The 16,487-nt window shown below is 30.8% G+C and overlaps 1 protein-coding gene across 2 annotated transcripts; it reads right to left on the bottom strand.

Annotated features, from left to right (window-relative positions):
- Positions 1-4,339: 4,339 nt before the first annotated feature.
- Positions 4,340-10,652, bottom strand: LOC145189074 (proton-coupled zinc antiporter SLC30A1-like). 2 transcript variants are annotated; one of them, XM_090088493.1, is made up of 9 exons: positions 10,617-10,652; positions 8,408-8,613; positions 7,227-7,458; positions 5,927-6,265; positions 5,434-5,608; positions 5,259-5,302; positions 5,062-5,144; positions 4,782-4,964; positions 4,340-4,671 (listed from the first exon to the last, which is right to left on the bottom strand). In XM_090088493.1, the coding sequence occupies exons 2-9, from the start codon at positions 8,591-8,593 to the stop codon at positions 4,504-4,506; spliced, it is 1,410 nt and encodes a 469-aa protein (XP_089944619.1). In that variant the 5' UTR covers positions 8,594-8,613; positions 10,617-10,652; the 3' UTR covers positions 4,340-4,503. The 2 variants fall into 2 exon arrangements, with proteins under 2 accessions (XP_089944619.1, XP_089944621.1); XM_090088495.1 differs by lacking the exon at positions 10,617-10,652 and adding an exon at positions 8,834-9,182.
- Positions 10,653-16,487: the final 5,835 nt, after the last annotated feature.

The following is a 16,487-nucleotide window of genomic DNA, read 5'->3' as shown; positions in this document are numbered from 1 at the left end:
TATTTTATTATAACAGTGCGATTTATATTTCACAAAAAAAGCTGGTTAGATAGGCGATTAGGGTAAGGGTAAGGGTTAGGGATAGGGATAGGAATAGGGATAGGGATAGGGATAGGGATAGGGATAGGGATAGGGATAGGGATAGGGATAGGGATAGGGATAGGGATAGGGATAGGGATAGGGATAGGGATAGGGATAGGGATAGGGATAGGGATAGGGATAGGGATAGGGATAGGGATAGGGATAGGGATAGGGATAGGGATAGGGATAGGGATAGGGATAGGGATAGGGATAGGGATAGGGATAGGGATAGGGATAGGGATAGGGATAGGGATAGGGATAGGGATAGGGATAGGGATAGGGATAGGGATAGGGATAGGGATAGGGATAGGGATAGGGATAGGGATAGGGATAGGGATAGGGATAGGGATAGGGATAGGGATAGGGATAGGGATAGGGATAGGGATAGGGATAGGGATAGGGATAGGGATAGGGATAGGGATAGGGATAACATCAACAAGATTTTTAAAAAAATTTAGCGCATGCGTACAAAGTATTGCGATAATAACACATGGCTGCATAGAGCGCATTGCGCTCTAAGTAGCAACGGCCTTAATGTTTTCTAAAAAGAAGAAGCTAAATGATCAAAATTTAAGCGTAAATTTTTATTAAACAAAATTGATAAAATAGTTGATTGAAACTGATGAACTACATATATAAAACCATATCAAGTGAAAAAGCAGTTTTAATGAGGCTTTAAATGCAGCTGATGTGCAGATGTACGTAAGCACATGTGCAGATGTATGTAAGCAGATGTGGTCAAAAACCAGTAACATTTGATATTGTTTTCAACAGAACCAAATAATCTTTGATTTGAGGAAGTCTATTTCATATCTGCTATGTTGTAGGTATCACTTTGTCCATGGTTTCGCATGGCTTAATCTATACATGGCTTAATCTGTACATAAATTTTCATGAAACTTATTGCCAAAAAACATCCAGAAATGCAAAAAATACTGACCTGATCAATAGACTCTTTTTTCCAAATAATTCAGTTATTTGATCAATGCGTAAATCAACTTCACGCAGAAAAAATCATAATGCATTTCCTTCAGAGGTTTTTGCAATTACTCAAGCAATCACCTCTTCACAATATTATTGCTGTATAATTTGTTAATGTAATTTGAAATTATCGATGCTTCTTTTGCTCTATGTTTTTGTTTTTTATAGTTGCTAATACATTAATTACCTAAACGTGTAGTTTATATTCAAAATAGTTAAATATCAGATAAAAATCTATATACCACCTATGTAACTGAGGAAAATATCTATTTACTAAGCGTTATAGCTAACCATAACAACCAGAAATCTAAGGAAATGTCACCATTTGAACTGCAATCTTGAAATTTGTGCGTGGAGCAAAAAAATGATCCTAAAATCTTTTATATGTGATGAGTTATTAGACCAAAAATGATCCTTAAATCTTTTATACGTGATGAGTTATCAGAGCAAAAAATGATCCTTAAATCTTTTATATGTGATGAGTTATTAGAGTAACAAATGATCCTTAAATCTTTTATATGTGATGAGTTATTAGTTTTCTCCAGTAAAAAGTAAGTTCTGGCCCACTGTGCACTGGGCTGCGTTTAAATGCTGAGAATTGCACACAGTTTGAAAATATGGATATCTAATGTTAAAAAAATGTTCATAAAAAATACTTTTGAGGCGTGATAAAAAATACTTTTGAGGCGTGATACTACACGCAAATAACAGTTCATAGCAACTAATTTTGAAATCCTAGATTTTTGTCCGTGAAATTTTTTTCAGTTTGAAGTTATTCACTACTATGCTGAAATAAATAAATTATCACGCTGAAAAAAACTTTCTGGCTTACATATTTTTATGATTTTTTTCTACCAATTACAAAAAATTGTAAGGTTTTTTCGGGCAAAGCTTCTTATTGCTACGCATACAGTTTTTGTTTGAAGTTTCAAACAAAAACTGTATGCGTAGCAATAAGAAGCTTTTAACAAAAGTTATGACATCATACAAGATTAAAGGTTTTCCTTAAGCTCAAAATATTCTCATGCTTTGTTCTCATAATACGTTTTTTGAACGTTATTTTAAATGTAAAAATAAATTTGAAAGGTTTCTACGGGTTTTACAAACTTTAAGTTAAATAATGTCATCCGATTCAGAGGGAAATGTTACTGAATCGAGGAGAAAATATGTTAAGTTTAAAAAAGCCCAGCGCAGAAGAATTAGAAAAATCGGTCTGGCGAAGAGAAAAATTTTTTATAATTAAAAACAATCTAATTGTGGCCGACTTACAAACTCTAACGGCGAAATTGTAAAAAATACATGATTTATTTTACCGTAGAACAAAAAAGTTCTATGATTAGCAAAGTTTATGGTGGTCGTTGCTACTGTGAGGAGGGAGAACTAAATTAAAAACAACGATCGGAATGGACGCACACACGGAGACATATTTAACCTGCCATATAAGTAAATGATAAAGCGGAAAGGAGAAAAGTTAAAAACAACGACCGGGAGAAGACACACACACGATGATTCATCAACCAGTCACATTGATGAATCATTGTGTGTGCGTCTAGCAACCAAAAAGCTCTAAAAAGTTAGACATAGAGGAGAGAAGGAGAAGGACAGAAAAAAAGGAAGACGGAGTTTTAAAGAGAAGTAAAAGAGAGCTTTTAGGGAATTTTTTAAGAAGAATTTTAAAAAGAGAGAATTATTGTATAATATAGCTAGTAGAAATCCCATACAAAATTCAAAATCTAATGGTTGTAAAAGTAGTGACGGGATGAGAGACTAAACAATGACAATTAATTTAGAAGCTGATTTGTTGAAACGAATAGTGGCAGTTTCAACAAGATATGCCCCTACCCAAACAGCTCGCACTGTCAGAGTTTGGATTAAAAAAAAAAAAAAAGGATAAAGTTTAAAACCCTTGCCAGGTCGATCAACAGATTTAAATCCAATTCAATCTATTTATGTTTGGATGGAGAAATAGTAAGTCAAGGTCTTAATAATTCCTGTAAGTAGCTTAAAAAAAACGAAATAGTACACCTTTTTAAAAAATGTTTCAACCAAAATTTGCAAAAATATTGTTACAGATACAGAGCTTGAATAAAGTTAAGGGTAAAGGGGGAGATTTTAAATGCGAGTTTTGATGTTTATTTTTGCTGGGTTTATTTTTATTTATCGTAGTTTTTTTAACGATTTATTTTCTTAATTTTTAGGATATTATTTTTGAATACAAGAATTTATAAGATTGTATATGCATGAAGGAATTATAAACAAAAAAAAGTTCGTAATTACCAATGGTATGCGTGAACTAAGTAGATATAGCTTAGCATTTTATTGCCATTTTCTTTCTTTCTACAATCTTTAACAGCATTAACAAAAAGCACACATTCTCCTACCATTATTGTGGTTTAGGGTAATTTGTTTCTCTTCAAACCTCTTGTAACCAATTAACAACGCCCCATTTTTGTATACATTTACAAAAATGTATGCATATACAAAAATAGGGTATTAATAGGTTACAAAGATATGTAAAACACGAGCGAGCTTGGTTACTCTGACCTTTGTTTTAATACGATCAGCTCTAGCAATGGTTTTGTCATCAAGTTCTCTTTAGTTGATACAAAGCCATTGAACAAATTTGAAACAAGTTTGATAAAAAAAAATTGTAATTGGATAAAATGAAATAGGAAGTAAAGAAAATATTTCTACATCAATATAGTTCATAACAAGGGGTTTTAAAATGTAATTGTCAATTGAGTTCCTTATAACCAAAAAATCGGTGCAAAAATTTATGAGTACTTTTAACTTTATCTTTTCTAGAAAAATTCTATTTTACTTTTTCTAAATTGACTTTACTTATTTTGAACCCTTATTGAGACAAACGATCTTTGACGGCTGTTTGTTTAAAAAAAGAGGTCTTTTTTAAACAAACGGCAACTAAACCTTTACTCATTTTTTTCCAATCTTTCTCCAACGCATAAACTTCTGCATAACAAACGTTAAACTTAGAAAAACTTCAAAATTGGAAATTGGAAAATTTGCACCTCAAGATTAGGTTATTCGACTTTTTTCTAAGTACTAAAATTTTTATTACTTGCTATAATATCAAGTACCCGTCGAAAATCAAATAGAAAAAATAACTGAAGTCGCTACAGGGTTTAAAATTACTACATTAGGTATTTTGACATAAATTACTACATTAGGTCTTTTGACATAGTTTAGCTTTGGTAGCTGTAAAAGTTGTGAAGAGCTTTAGGGAACAACTAAATAGTGCACTAAATAAAAACGCAAATTTACATTTATTAAGCTGACTTTAAGTAATAATTTAATATTTACATTTGTGAACATTTGAGTATTTTTAACATTGGTAATATATTAGCAAATAATTTTACTTATGAATCTTTATGTGTTGGATTCCACAAAAAATGAGCTTTTTAAATTTATGCGAACAGTTTTTTAAAGTGCAGTGTCATCACCATCATTTGTGTTAAGGACGTTTGTTGTGATGTTGTAATCTTGAGGTGTTGTAATGTTGTTCTTTGAATACTCTATTAAGCAACACAACTTTTCTTCACAAAGACTACTGCACTGAAAAAGACAGGCAGAGCGGTCTTCTAATAATTTCTAAAAACAATATTTTTTATTTTCAAGTATCATTTGCAAGATTGCTAATTGAAGTTTGTAAAAAAAAATAAAGAAAATTAAAGGGGAAGCGTTCAGTTTTCAAAGTTTACCTCAGCATATTCTGGTTGAATGGTTGTTGAATGAATCCCTTCATCATGAAAAAATTCTTTAATCAAAAAAGCGATTCTTAAGTAATCTGAGTGCGAACGGAGTTCAATGTGCATTGATGCAATTAGTTTACTATCTGTCAGTTGCCATACATGAAACTCATGGACAGATTGAATTTCAGGAAACTAAATACCCAAAGCAAAACAACAATTTATAGTATGCCTACCCAAGCTTGACAACATTATTTCAAAAGCGGAAAAAGTATAACATGAGAACACTAACTTTGAGAAGCAGCTTGTCTTCGATCGAGTTTATCTCAATGTTAGATGGTGCACTCTGCATCAAAATCATGCTAGATTGTCTCACTAAATAGTTACACCAACTCTTGATTAAATTAAGTTTAAGCGTTTGGATTTTGGCCTTTACTATAAACTTTTTAATAAACATACAATTTACAAATGTCAATATTGATTACTCACCCAGGGGTATTAAAGTTTGTACTATAATTACAACCATGATTATGCTAAAATGAAAATAAGGTTTATCTGTAAATAATGGCACTCTGTAAAAAAAAAGGTAAAAATAGTATTTCCAGTATCAATAGCTTTTTCTATGAGCCTGTGATGTTTATGGCGTAATTAATTTTACAATTACCTCATTACTGGATCAATGTAAAGTGTCCATTGCTTTCCATCAAAAAAATAAACTACCAGTGCTGCCACGATAACGACAACAGATCCTAACGCATCACCGACCAGATGCAAATATACTCCTTTCATATTCATTTGTCCGCTTGTGGTTGCTGGCTTACCGATTGCATCGCCTTTTTCTAAAAGTTAATTGCATATGGAATATCCATTTAAATGTGAAACATCTAGAGTTCCTGGCCTCTTGTCTTGTTTTGCCTCTTTTAGAATGTTATGGGAATTCATCGCGTTTAACAGTACAAGTAATGTTAAGGCTTAGAACTCTAGATATATATGTAATTACTTACGCAATTTTTATCGCTATTACTAAAAATACCAGCATAAAAATAACAAAATCAACTGTCATTTGTGGTGACATCACCGTTAATATTTTATTTAAAATATTTGTCTTTGTTGCTCACATTGCTTTAAGCAAGTTTAAACCAAAAATAAAAAATTACCATTTTTAAAATCATCTTTATTTACTGGTTTGTTAGGCATCAAATCCACGCTGACAAAAGATCCATTCTTTTCAAGGTTTTTCCCGTTGCAGTTTGTGTTTATGGCATCCTGTTTCATCGGTTTCATGATTTCCTCGTTCCACGGCTCTATGGTTACCTCCACAGCGTCGTTGTTATAGCATTTTATTGCTGGGGTTAACACGTCTGTTTTGTTTTCTTCCTCCGTTTTTTTATTTCTTTTATTCTTTTTTTTATTTTCTTTATTATGGCTGTGGCTGCTTCCACCGTGACTATGACCATGGCTACTTTCACCATGACTATGTCCGTGACCAGTGTGGCCTAAAAAAAAAGAACCTCCATTTCAAAATTTAAGTTCTCTTCATATAGATTACTTAAGTAATTGTTACCCAGAATACAATCGCTGATGCACGGATTTTTAGCCAGAATACAAAAGAGTTTTTTGTTTGCCTCTTAATAAATTATTCTTCAAACTGATCAATCCATATTTCAGAGAAATAAAATGGTTTCCAATTATCTATTTTTACAAACTTAATCCGACGAGAGCACACATCTAATTTGCAAGAAAATAGTTTTAGCTATAATAACCTTTTCAGTATCATCAATTTTTTTCTTTTTGTAACAGCGAATGCAAGCAACTACGCTGCATTTTTTTTAGGCATTTTGTTAGACTAGCATATAACGTTAAAATGTAAAATGAAAGTATTTATTCCATAAACCATAGTTTTAATTTTTTTAGAAAAACCACTTTTCAGAAATTAAGAACTAATATTAAAATTTCCCTACAATTTTTTCGGACTTGTAATCACAAAGTCCGGCCGTGTATTTAAATAGGTTAGGGTCGTAATTTACATGATTTGTAATATTTTACTGATAATTATCTTTTATTGCTCATCATGTGTTATTCATTTTATGTTGTTCATACTGGATGATGGGTATTTAGAATTTGGCACCAGAAATTTTTGTAAGCATTGTCGCTATTTTATTAGAACTTAAGCAATCTAGAACCTGATTTCATGATTTAATACTTTGAAAATTGATTAGTCATCAAAACTGATTTTGATCAAAATTGATTTGTGATCAAAAATTGATTTGTGATCAATCATAATCAATTTCTCAGTTTTTTTCAATTTATTTATAGTTTTCTTAATTTTAATTATTTTTTATTCTAGTTTTTATTATTTTCAGCAAAAGCCAAAAAAAAAAAAAAAAAAGAAATTGAGATAAAATTGAATGATTTTGCCTCAAACTTTTACCTGATGATTTGAAATTAAAAACTTACCATGAAACAAGCACATGCCTACAAGATTGACAAGTAAACCAACGGTACCGACAATCAAAATAAAAATCGGTTTTTCTAACTTTTCTGGTTCTACCAATCTCTTGAATCCTTCAATAGTTATGGAGAAGCATAGTGCAAGGAGAAAAATTCCATTTATCAGAGCTCCCAATACTTCAGCACGAGCCCAACCAAATGTGTTGCCACGAAGCTGATCTTTTTTTTTACGAGAAAACTGTAAAAAAAATAGATATTTTTTTTTATGAGAAAACTTTGTATGTAAAAATGCAAAGGATTCATAAAGACAAAATCAGTAAATGGTTTATTATTGTATGATGATTACACAAAGCCATTTTGTTTAAGTAATTTTAGTTTGTTTAAAAAGAAGCTTAATATTTACGATGAAGCGCATCATTTTTTAATTTTAGATATTGTTGTTATTGTTGTGAGTATAGCACGTTTTGAGATGTTAAATAATTTTTGATAAACCATTTCTAAGTTAACCCTAGTTTACACTGGGACGAAACTTAAAGTTAAAGTCTGTGATTACCTCTGACGTTTGTGGATTGGACGTCATACTTTAAAAACTTTTGCAATAGAATAGAAGTGAGTTCAGTTTTAACAGCGACGTCACACAGATTTATTTTGATGATAAATATTTTGGCAACATAAAAAAAAAATGGTTTGTGATGTACCATTTAACTGCTGGCTATTTCGAAATTATTTTTTGTTATTATTCAAAACTTTTCAATGCATAAGTTAAAAAAACAAAATAGTTTTTTTCTTAGCCTCACTGAAAACATGGAGAACTAAAATTTAAATAAGATCCTTATTTTTTTAATTTTCTCATTTAGTGACGTCATTGTAGGAACATTGTAGATATCTAGTTTCGCTTTTACAGTTAGTTTCGCTTTTCAGTTCTTCGAAGTACGAACAACTAACGTCACTTGTTCCTATTGAAAGTGAAACAGTAAATACGAAATTAGATAAAATCGTGTCATAATAATTGGATTGTTATATTTGTAATTGTTTTACTTTATTTAATAAAGTTTAAAAAATTATTTGTTAAAAATACATTAAAAATAAAAATACCACAATGCTACTAACAATTTACGGAGTGTTTTGTTATGGCTATTTATGTTAATTGTATCATTTTAAGCTTTTATACCAGTAAGCTTGTTTACCTTGAGAGAGAAAAAGCCGACAAAAAGGGATATTATATCTGAAAGCATATGAAATGAATCAGCAACAAGCGCCATCGACTTTGTCATGTAGCCCACAATAATTTCTACCAAAAACATTGAAGTCGTCAATACCATCATAAAATAAAATGTCTGACGCTTACCCATACATGTCGGTAAGCATTTCATGGTTATAGTATTGATTCGACCTAAAATGAATCCAAAAAACACACAATTATTTTCAGAAAAAAAGAAAGATACAAATGAGTAGGTGCAGCATTTTACAAGAATTGCCAAGTAAAAATTACTTTGATTTTTAATTGAGTTAAATAAGAAATTCAAGAGAGATTAAAAAAAAAACCTGGGAAATAAAAGAGTGAAAAGTTTTTCAAACACCTGTTAAAAAAATTGACTATAAGTAATTCTTACCTGAACTATATTATTTAAGGTTGAATATTACTATCGACAATTTTCAGTCAACAATTTTTTGCTAATTCTCTTTAATGCTCTCCTTACAAGGATTTTGCAGTGTGGATAAATTTTATTTGGAAACATCCCAATTATTAATTATCTTACGCATGCGCATTACATATAAGATTTTAACAGATGTTGAAATGGGAAACCATTCAGAAGTATTTTAGAATATTTTTTTAAAAGCAAATCATAAACGTAGTGAAAGTATTTTTGGCAACATTCGAATTACGAAATATTTTTTTACGCTACTTGAAATTGTTTACTCATAAACGCGCGCCATTTTTTGTTATGACAAAATATTTCTAAGAAACTTGGTATTGCCGAACTTTTTTTGCTTTGATCAACGGGTTTTTTTTAATGAAACCGACCTCTGAAAATCAATATTTACAGCGAAACTCAAATAAATTACACATACACCAATAAGGTTTTTATGGAGTTAGGTAACCCATTAAATTTAACTCACTTTGCACAGCTTAACAAGTTAATAAATAATATACTTGGTATCAACAAATGCATAGAATAAAACCACGCTAATTGTTAAGGAATCTTTTTTGTTCATTCGTTTTCTTTAAATACAGGAGCTGACTTGTGCTTAAAGTAAATCTTAAAGTTTTTTTAATTTTAAACTAGAGATGTTTTGCAGCTAAAGAATTCGGGAATGTCAAAATAATATGGAATGTATCACAAGTTGAGCAAGAGTTTGTATTAGTTAATTTGACTGAGCCGTTTACCGGTTGGTGTACAATTACAAAACCTAGCTCACGCTACTTTCAAAATTATAAAGTAATCGAATATTGTTTTTTTTTTTTTAAAAAATCTCTTTGTTTCTTAAATCTCTCATTGATTTCATTCAGCAAGTTGCAGATGGCTGACAGAGATGTGCGATGAAAGCGTGTTTACCAATTGATACTTTAAGTGTTGTTTATGTTATGCATTACTGTAAAATAAGTAGAGCGCTCTGGTGAGATATTTAAGCATTTACGAGTCCATCCTTACGGTGCAAAAAAACTTAAAGGTACTTAAAACAATTAGTAGGTTAAAGTAAAATGTATTTTGTTAGAACAAATTACAATAACATCCAGGTCAAAAAGGCTTGGCACGGGTTTTTTTGTGATTTGTTCAAACAAAATGCATTTTGTTTGAATGTCAAAAATCCGATTGACTTTCAATCGATTTGTAGAAAACCATAGGAATCTTAAAGAGTTTCTTAACGATTTATTTACCACTTGTATACAATTAAAAAGAAAAATTATAGAAGCTTTTGTCCTGGGCAAACGAATGGATATTTTTCAATGTGAATGATTTTTTAAAACCTTTTTTTACTAATTCTTTTAATATAAATTCTTTTTTTCATTTTTATTTTCCAATTTTTAGCTCAATTATTGGATTCTTTTTTTTCAAAAAATGTGTTTAAGATGTTTAAACAACATTTTTTTTTTAAAAAAAAAAAAAGTTAAAATTTAATCAAATTTTATTTTGGTTTCTTTTTTTTGACGTTTATTTATTTGAGGATATTGAAAAATTATTGCGAATTGTTTTTATTTGTTTTTGCTTTTTCGAATTGGATGGTTCAAAGAATTTTCATGAAAAAAAAACTCCCATTTTTTCGAGTACTTTTTAACATTTTTTATTGTTTTAGTCGGTGTAGTTGTTTGTGAAACAGCTACACCGGCTGAAACAATAAATTATTTCATCAACTTCTTATGCTTACAAAACAGACTAATAAAAAGTTTCTTACATTAATTTCGACACTTGTTCTTGCAATAATCTTCGTTACACAACTTTGCTGAATTCAATTTTTTGCAATGCATTTTTGTTTGCAAAATTTTTGTTGCTAAAAAATTTTTCCCAAGGTATTTCAAAAAAGCAGATTTTAAAAGTATTTGAAAATGCGCGGGTATGTTTTAAAAATTTTCATTTTTCACAAAATTAAAAAAATGAGTAGAATATGATTAAATGGAAATTTTATGTTTAAAGTAAACATATACATAAACATATATGTTAAACATATATATAAACATATATGTAAAATATATATATAAATATATATATTAAACATATATATAATATAGCATAAACATCATCCTGTTAAAGTCTCAAACACTTCATGGATTTACAAAAAATTAATGTAAACTTTTCATGAGTCATCTCAATTTATACTCCAACAGTATTCTGCCATCATGAGTTTGTCCCAACGTCCTGGGTAACTATCTTTGTTTGTTTTAAAAATCTTAGTGGAACAGCATTTCTTCCCTTCATTCACATCTTCGAATTTTTCAGGAAACTGGTCAAGAAGACTATTTATTTAATGAAATTTTATGCTCCTTTTGCATCCAAGATCACAAAAAAACTACAAACATTCTAACAATAAAATCGACAAGTTTTTTGCATTTTTATTTTCAAACAAGTTTGAGAAAGATCAACAACAGCCACAAACGACAACCAAGTTGTTTTCTTCTTGCTTTCAATTGTTTTAAAAAATTCATTTAAAAGCTAACAAATTTATGAACCAACAAAAACTTCTGCTTTTTTTTCTATAATAACAAACCTGCCAATGCTGTAGCTATATATTGATAGCGAACACTATCAGTTTTTAGTTCTTTAAGAAATCATTTCATGAAACCAAGTTTAAGATGGAGTGGTGAAAAAATTTTTTTTTTCCGCTAACAGGTTTATTTACAATTTTTGGGATGCCCACAGCTAGAGCATTACGAATGTGCCTTTTTTTTTTGTAACTAGTGTTGATTCTTTTCTCAATTGCCCCACATGCAGAGCATGGAAATTTAGCAAAACTTTCCTGTTGGCCAAGGAAAAAGTGAACCATTTTTATATCTACACAAATAATCCAGTTGTGTTCCGGATATATAACCAATTTAAGCACTGCTTTAATGTCATAATAAGTCTTTCTTAAATAAACAGAATGACTAACTGGGAGAGAACCAAAAACATTTTCAGAATACAAAAGGACGCATTTGAGGCTTCGCTATGAATTATTGATAAATAATCTCCATTCTATTAGATTATATACGGACATACTTAATTGTGATTAGAGATCTGAAATATTATGACAGAAAATAAACAAATTGACTTTTGAAAAAAGTTAACCAAAGGTTTCCTCTCTTGTTCTGAAGTAGAAAACTTTTGCAAAGCTGTTAAGAAAGTTCTTTAACCTTTAAAAGTTGTTAAAACTCAATTAAAACGATGTTGAAAGCCGCAAAAAGTTGTAGATCAAGTTTTTACGGTTATGAAAATTGCATAAATTTGTTTACATTATATTTAACGAATTTGAAAAACTTATAACTTTGTGTATGTTATTAAACACGATTTAAATATTTTAAAAAATCAAACAAATATGCCAAAGAGCCATCGCTCGCTGGTTTAGCAGTACTTACATGAAGGAATACAGGGGAGATAAGGCCTGATGAAAAATACAATGGATAGAGCACTGACACCCATTGTTCATCTTTTGGATAGGTGTGCTTCTCTGAGGGACAAAGAAATTAGAAAGAACAGTGTGACTGGAGTAGGTTCTTTCATGGTTGAGCTCATTGTAGAACTTGAGAAACGATGCCCAAGAGGAGGGTGTGACATCATGCCTTATGCTATACGCTGCCTGCAACACCCCTTCTTGAAAGGCCAACAACTGCACGGTTATGGTGTCAGGGATGAGATTTTTTACTAGTTGAAAGACAGTCTCCTACAACAATTGACTGGATATCAAAACAGCAATGTCCAATCAATGTCTCAACTGAGATCACCCATGAGCTTCTTGAAGATGATGGTGAGATTGAATTCTGGAAGGCAGCAGCAAAGGTAATACCTATTAAGTGTAATATAAAATAAATTTCTTTAAAACTAGTTAAATATACTTCTACTAATCTTAATGCAATCGAACAAACAAAGTCATAAAAATTTTAATTTGAGGATACGATAATTTGATTTAACTTTGACTCGCCCTCTCCCCGGGGGGGAGTCTAGGAGAATTAAGGGAAGAGTATAATGGTACTAGTTAGGCCACATACAAGTTCAACTTAAAATATAGCTTATCACTTCACTTCACTTTAAAATTTTTGCTTATAGAACTCAAAGTTGAAGTCATTAAACTTGAACTTGAAGTCGTTGAGCTTAAAATCTGAACGTAGTCACGCGACGTTCGTTTGTTTACTTTTTGTATGCACTTGTTTCGTTTACTCAAACGATTTCAAAAACAGTTAAATTTTTGGAAGTGAATTTGAAAGCCGTTAAAAATTTTAAACAGTTTTACAACACACCATTTTCGAATTTATACAACTTTTTACGATTTTGAAAACCGCGAAAATATACTTTATTTGAAATAATACGATTTTGGAAATCATCAAACTAAATTTTATACAACTTTTTACGGTTTTGAAAACCGCGAAATTATATTCTATTCAAAGTAATACGATTTTGAAAGCCGTTTAAATAAATTTCATACAACTTTTAACGATTTCGAAACACGTTCACACACGACTTTTAGCGACGTCGAAGCTTCGACTTCGACTTCGAAACACATCGACCTCGATTGTTTTATCTCTATTATAAATATCATTTTAAACGCCTCATGCAATTCACCAAGATTTACTTGTTACAGTTAAGAAAATTATTTTATTCTCTCCGCTGATCTTTTGTTATAAAAAAATAAACTCTAACTAAATAAAAACAACAAACAGAATTCATTTCGAAACTACAACCGAATACATAAATATAATTAACAGAACTTTTCAAAGAATTCTATAAATTCAAAATTTAAAAACCCATCGATAACTCAAGTTTTACCTAAATTTATCTCCGGCAAATATCTCTAGCAACTATCTCCAACAGTTATCTCCGGCAGTTATCTCCGGCAGTTATCTCCAGCAAATATCTATAGCTTGTTAAGATACCTAATATTATATTCTTAAATCGAATCTTTGATAACATTTCGCAGATGTTAGGAAAGTATTACTCCAAACAAATTTAATAATTTTGTTTTATCAAACAAATTTAATAAACTTGTTTTACCAAACAGGTTGATGGTTAAGTATCAACTGTTTTTTTTTTAAAAATGTACAGACCAACTGTACATTTTAAAAAAAAAAATTAATTTCCTGTGTCATAAATCGAAGAACTTTTGTTGGAAAACATTGAAAGCATGTTCAATTCCTCTCGGTTGTATAAAATGGTCACCCCGCAATAAAAATTACAATTCCTCATTTATTGAAGCTTGTTACTGCTACTATTAACCGTTGTGGCTTTGAAATAAATCATTTAAAACTTGTATAGATTACAAGTGTTTAGAACATTAGAATATTTTGGAAAATTCTGTAATATTTTAGACAACTTTAGAACATTCTGGATTAATTAAGAATATTCTAGAACAATTTAGAACATTTTGGAACAATTTAAGATATTCAAAACAATTTAGGCTGTGTATATAATTGCTTATCTAATTTTATAGTTACTACAGAAGCAACACATGGCGACGTGCAAGCCTAGTAATAGTAGCATTCAGAAGAATGAGGATGTCTGGACCAATAATCTGGTAAAATTTGAAGGCTCTCATAAAAGAAGAAGAATGGTCCCTTGGGAAGAATATTCACTGGAAGAAAAGTGCAGAATGCCCCAAAAGCAAATTGTCGGATGCTTCCATTTCCTTGGACCAAAGATCAAAGTAAGATAGGAGTAAATAGCAGAAATTTCCAAAGAAGTTACCAAATCGTGGAAGAATAAACTGAATTTTCCTCATGTATCTGATCAAGTTATACGAGCAAAGTTTGATAGAATACTGAATTGTTATGATGAATGTGTCAAGCTGGAAAGCTACGAACCCCTTGATTAAATTTTTGATATAACTAAAGTGGATAGAACATGGCTATCTTCCGAGGACAAACAATTGTACCATCTTCAAGTGGAAAGCAAAGGAACAGTAGGATAATTTACAAGCCAAACGGCCAGTAAAGAAGCAATCCATCCCTTCAAAAGACAAAAAATTTCTGATGGGTTATCCAACTCATCATCTTACTATCCTGATTTTAGTGATTCTGGCTCTGAGGCTGACGACAGTGAATATGAAAATGATGAAGAAGAAGAAGATGAGACTACTCCTACACCAAGCATCATAAAAGCAAAATTGGAGTCAACTAGGTGACCTAGGCAAGAGTATCAACAAACAAAGCAGCTAACATATGCAAGCAATTGGCTCGTGAAGGCATTGACATCCCAACTCCATGTTAATCAGCTATTTACAAGTCAACAATCAAAGAGGTAATCAATCCTGGAAAAAAGAATGGTGCTGTTGTAATATTGCAACAAATGTTCACAGAGAAACGCATCAACAAACCTCAGTTTATCAGTTGTCATCACCATGTATTTGATAGAATCCTCCGTTTGGTGATGGATGAAAAACTTGGAAGTAAAATACAATCGTTAAACATCGAATATCCATTTGTACCTCAACTGTTGAAGAAATACAAACAACCAAAAACACAGTTTGATGACGGAAGAGAAGTAATTCTCGAAACATCAGGCTGGAGAGATGGTGTGAAAATTTAATTTCATCTCACTCGAGTGTTCCGATTTTTTTGAAGAAAAGAGACATTTTCGATTGATCAGATTTCAGAAATAACCCAACATTAGCAATACGAGGTAGAATTCTTAGAGCTATACTAGCAATCCTGGTCTTCATTTTAATTCCTTCAACAAGGACAGTTTTGCAGAGAGTATGTCGATTTATATCATATGGCTGGGTTGACCATTGGTTTAAAGACCAACTGTATAATATGGCTGGGTAGACCATTGGTTTAAAGACCAACTGTACAATATGGCTGGGTAGACCATTGGTTTACAGACCAACTGTACAATAAAAACGACTTTAATAACTTGGCTGAAGTACTGAATCCATACAAAAAGACTTTAAGCTCTTTGAAAAATATCTGGAAGCGAAAGCCATCCATACTACAGATTCCGCAGAGCGCGCCGTCAAAGAATGGAGGAAATGTATTCGTCATGCAAAAATAAAGACAAATTGCACCTTCTATTCCTTCTATGCAACAAGCAAGAGCAAGAGTAAGGTCAACGGTCTGAGTCATTGTTGGATTGAAAATTTATTGTATTACATGACTATGACATTCTGAATACATTTGAATGCATAATAGTACTTATGTCAAAATCGATTTTTCAATGGCGGGGTGAACTTTTTTCAAAAGATATGCAAATAATAGTTCATTTTGTTGTTTTTAGGTAGGGTTGAAAAAAGGTCATAACCCTAATATATATATATATATATATATATATATATATATATATATATATATATATATATACATACATACATACATACATACATACATACATACATACATACATACATACATACATACATACATACATACATACATACATACATACATACATACATACATACATACATACATACATACATACATACATACATACATACATACATACATACATACATACATACATACATACATACATACATACATACATACATACATACATACATACATACATACATACATACATACATACATACATACATACATACATACATACATACATACATACATACATACATACATACATACAT

Source organism: Hydra viridissima, unplaced genomic scaffold (genome assembly GCF_058129835.1).
Source record: "Hydra viridissima isolate aposymbiotic clone 2 unplaced genomic scaffold, HvirCarnegie_v1 scaffold_5, whole genome shotgun sequence".
NCBI classification, from domain to species: Eukaryota; Metazoa; Cnidaria; class Hydrozoa; order Anthoathecata; family Hydridae; genus Hydra; species Hydra viridissima.
This window is presented reverse-complemented; position numbering and strand designations above follow the sequence as displayed.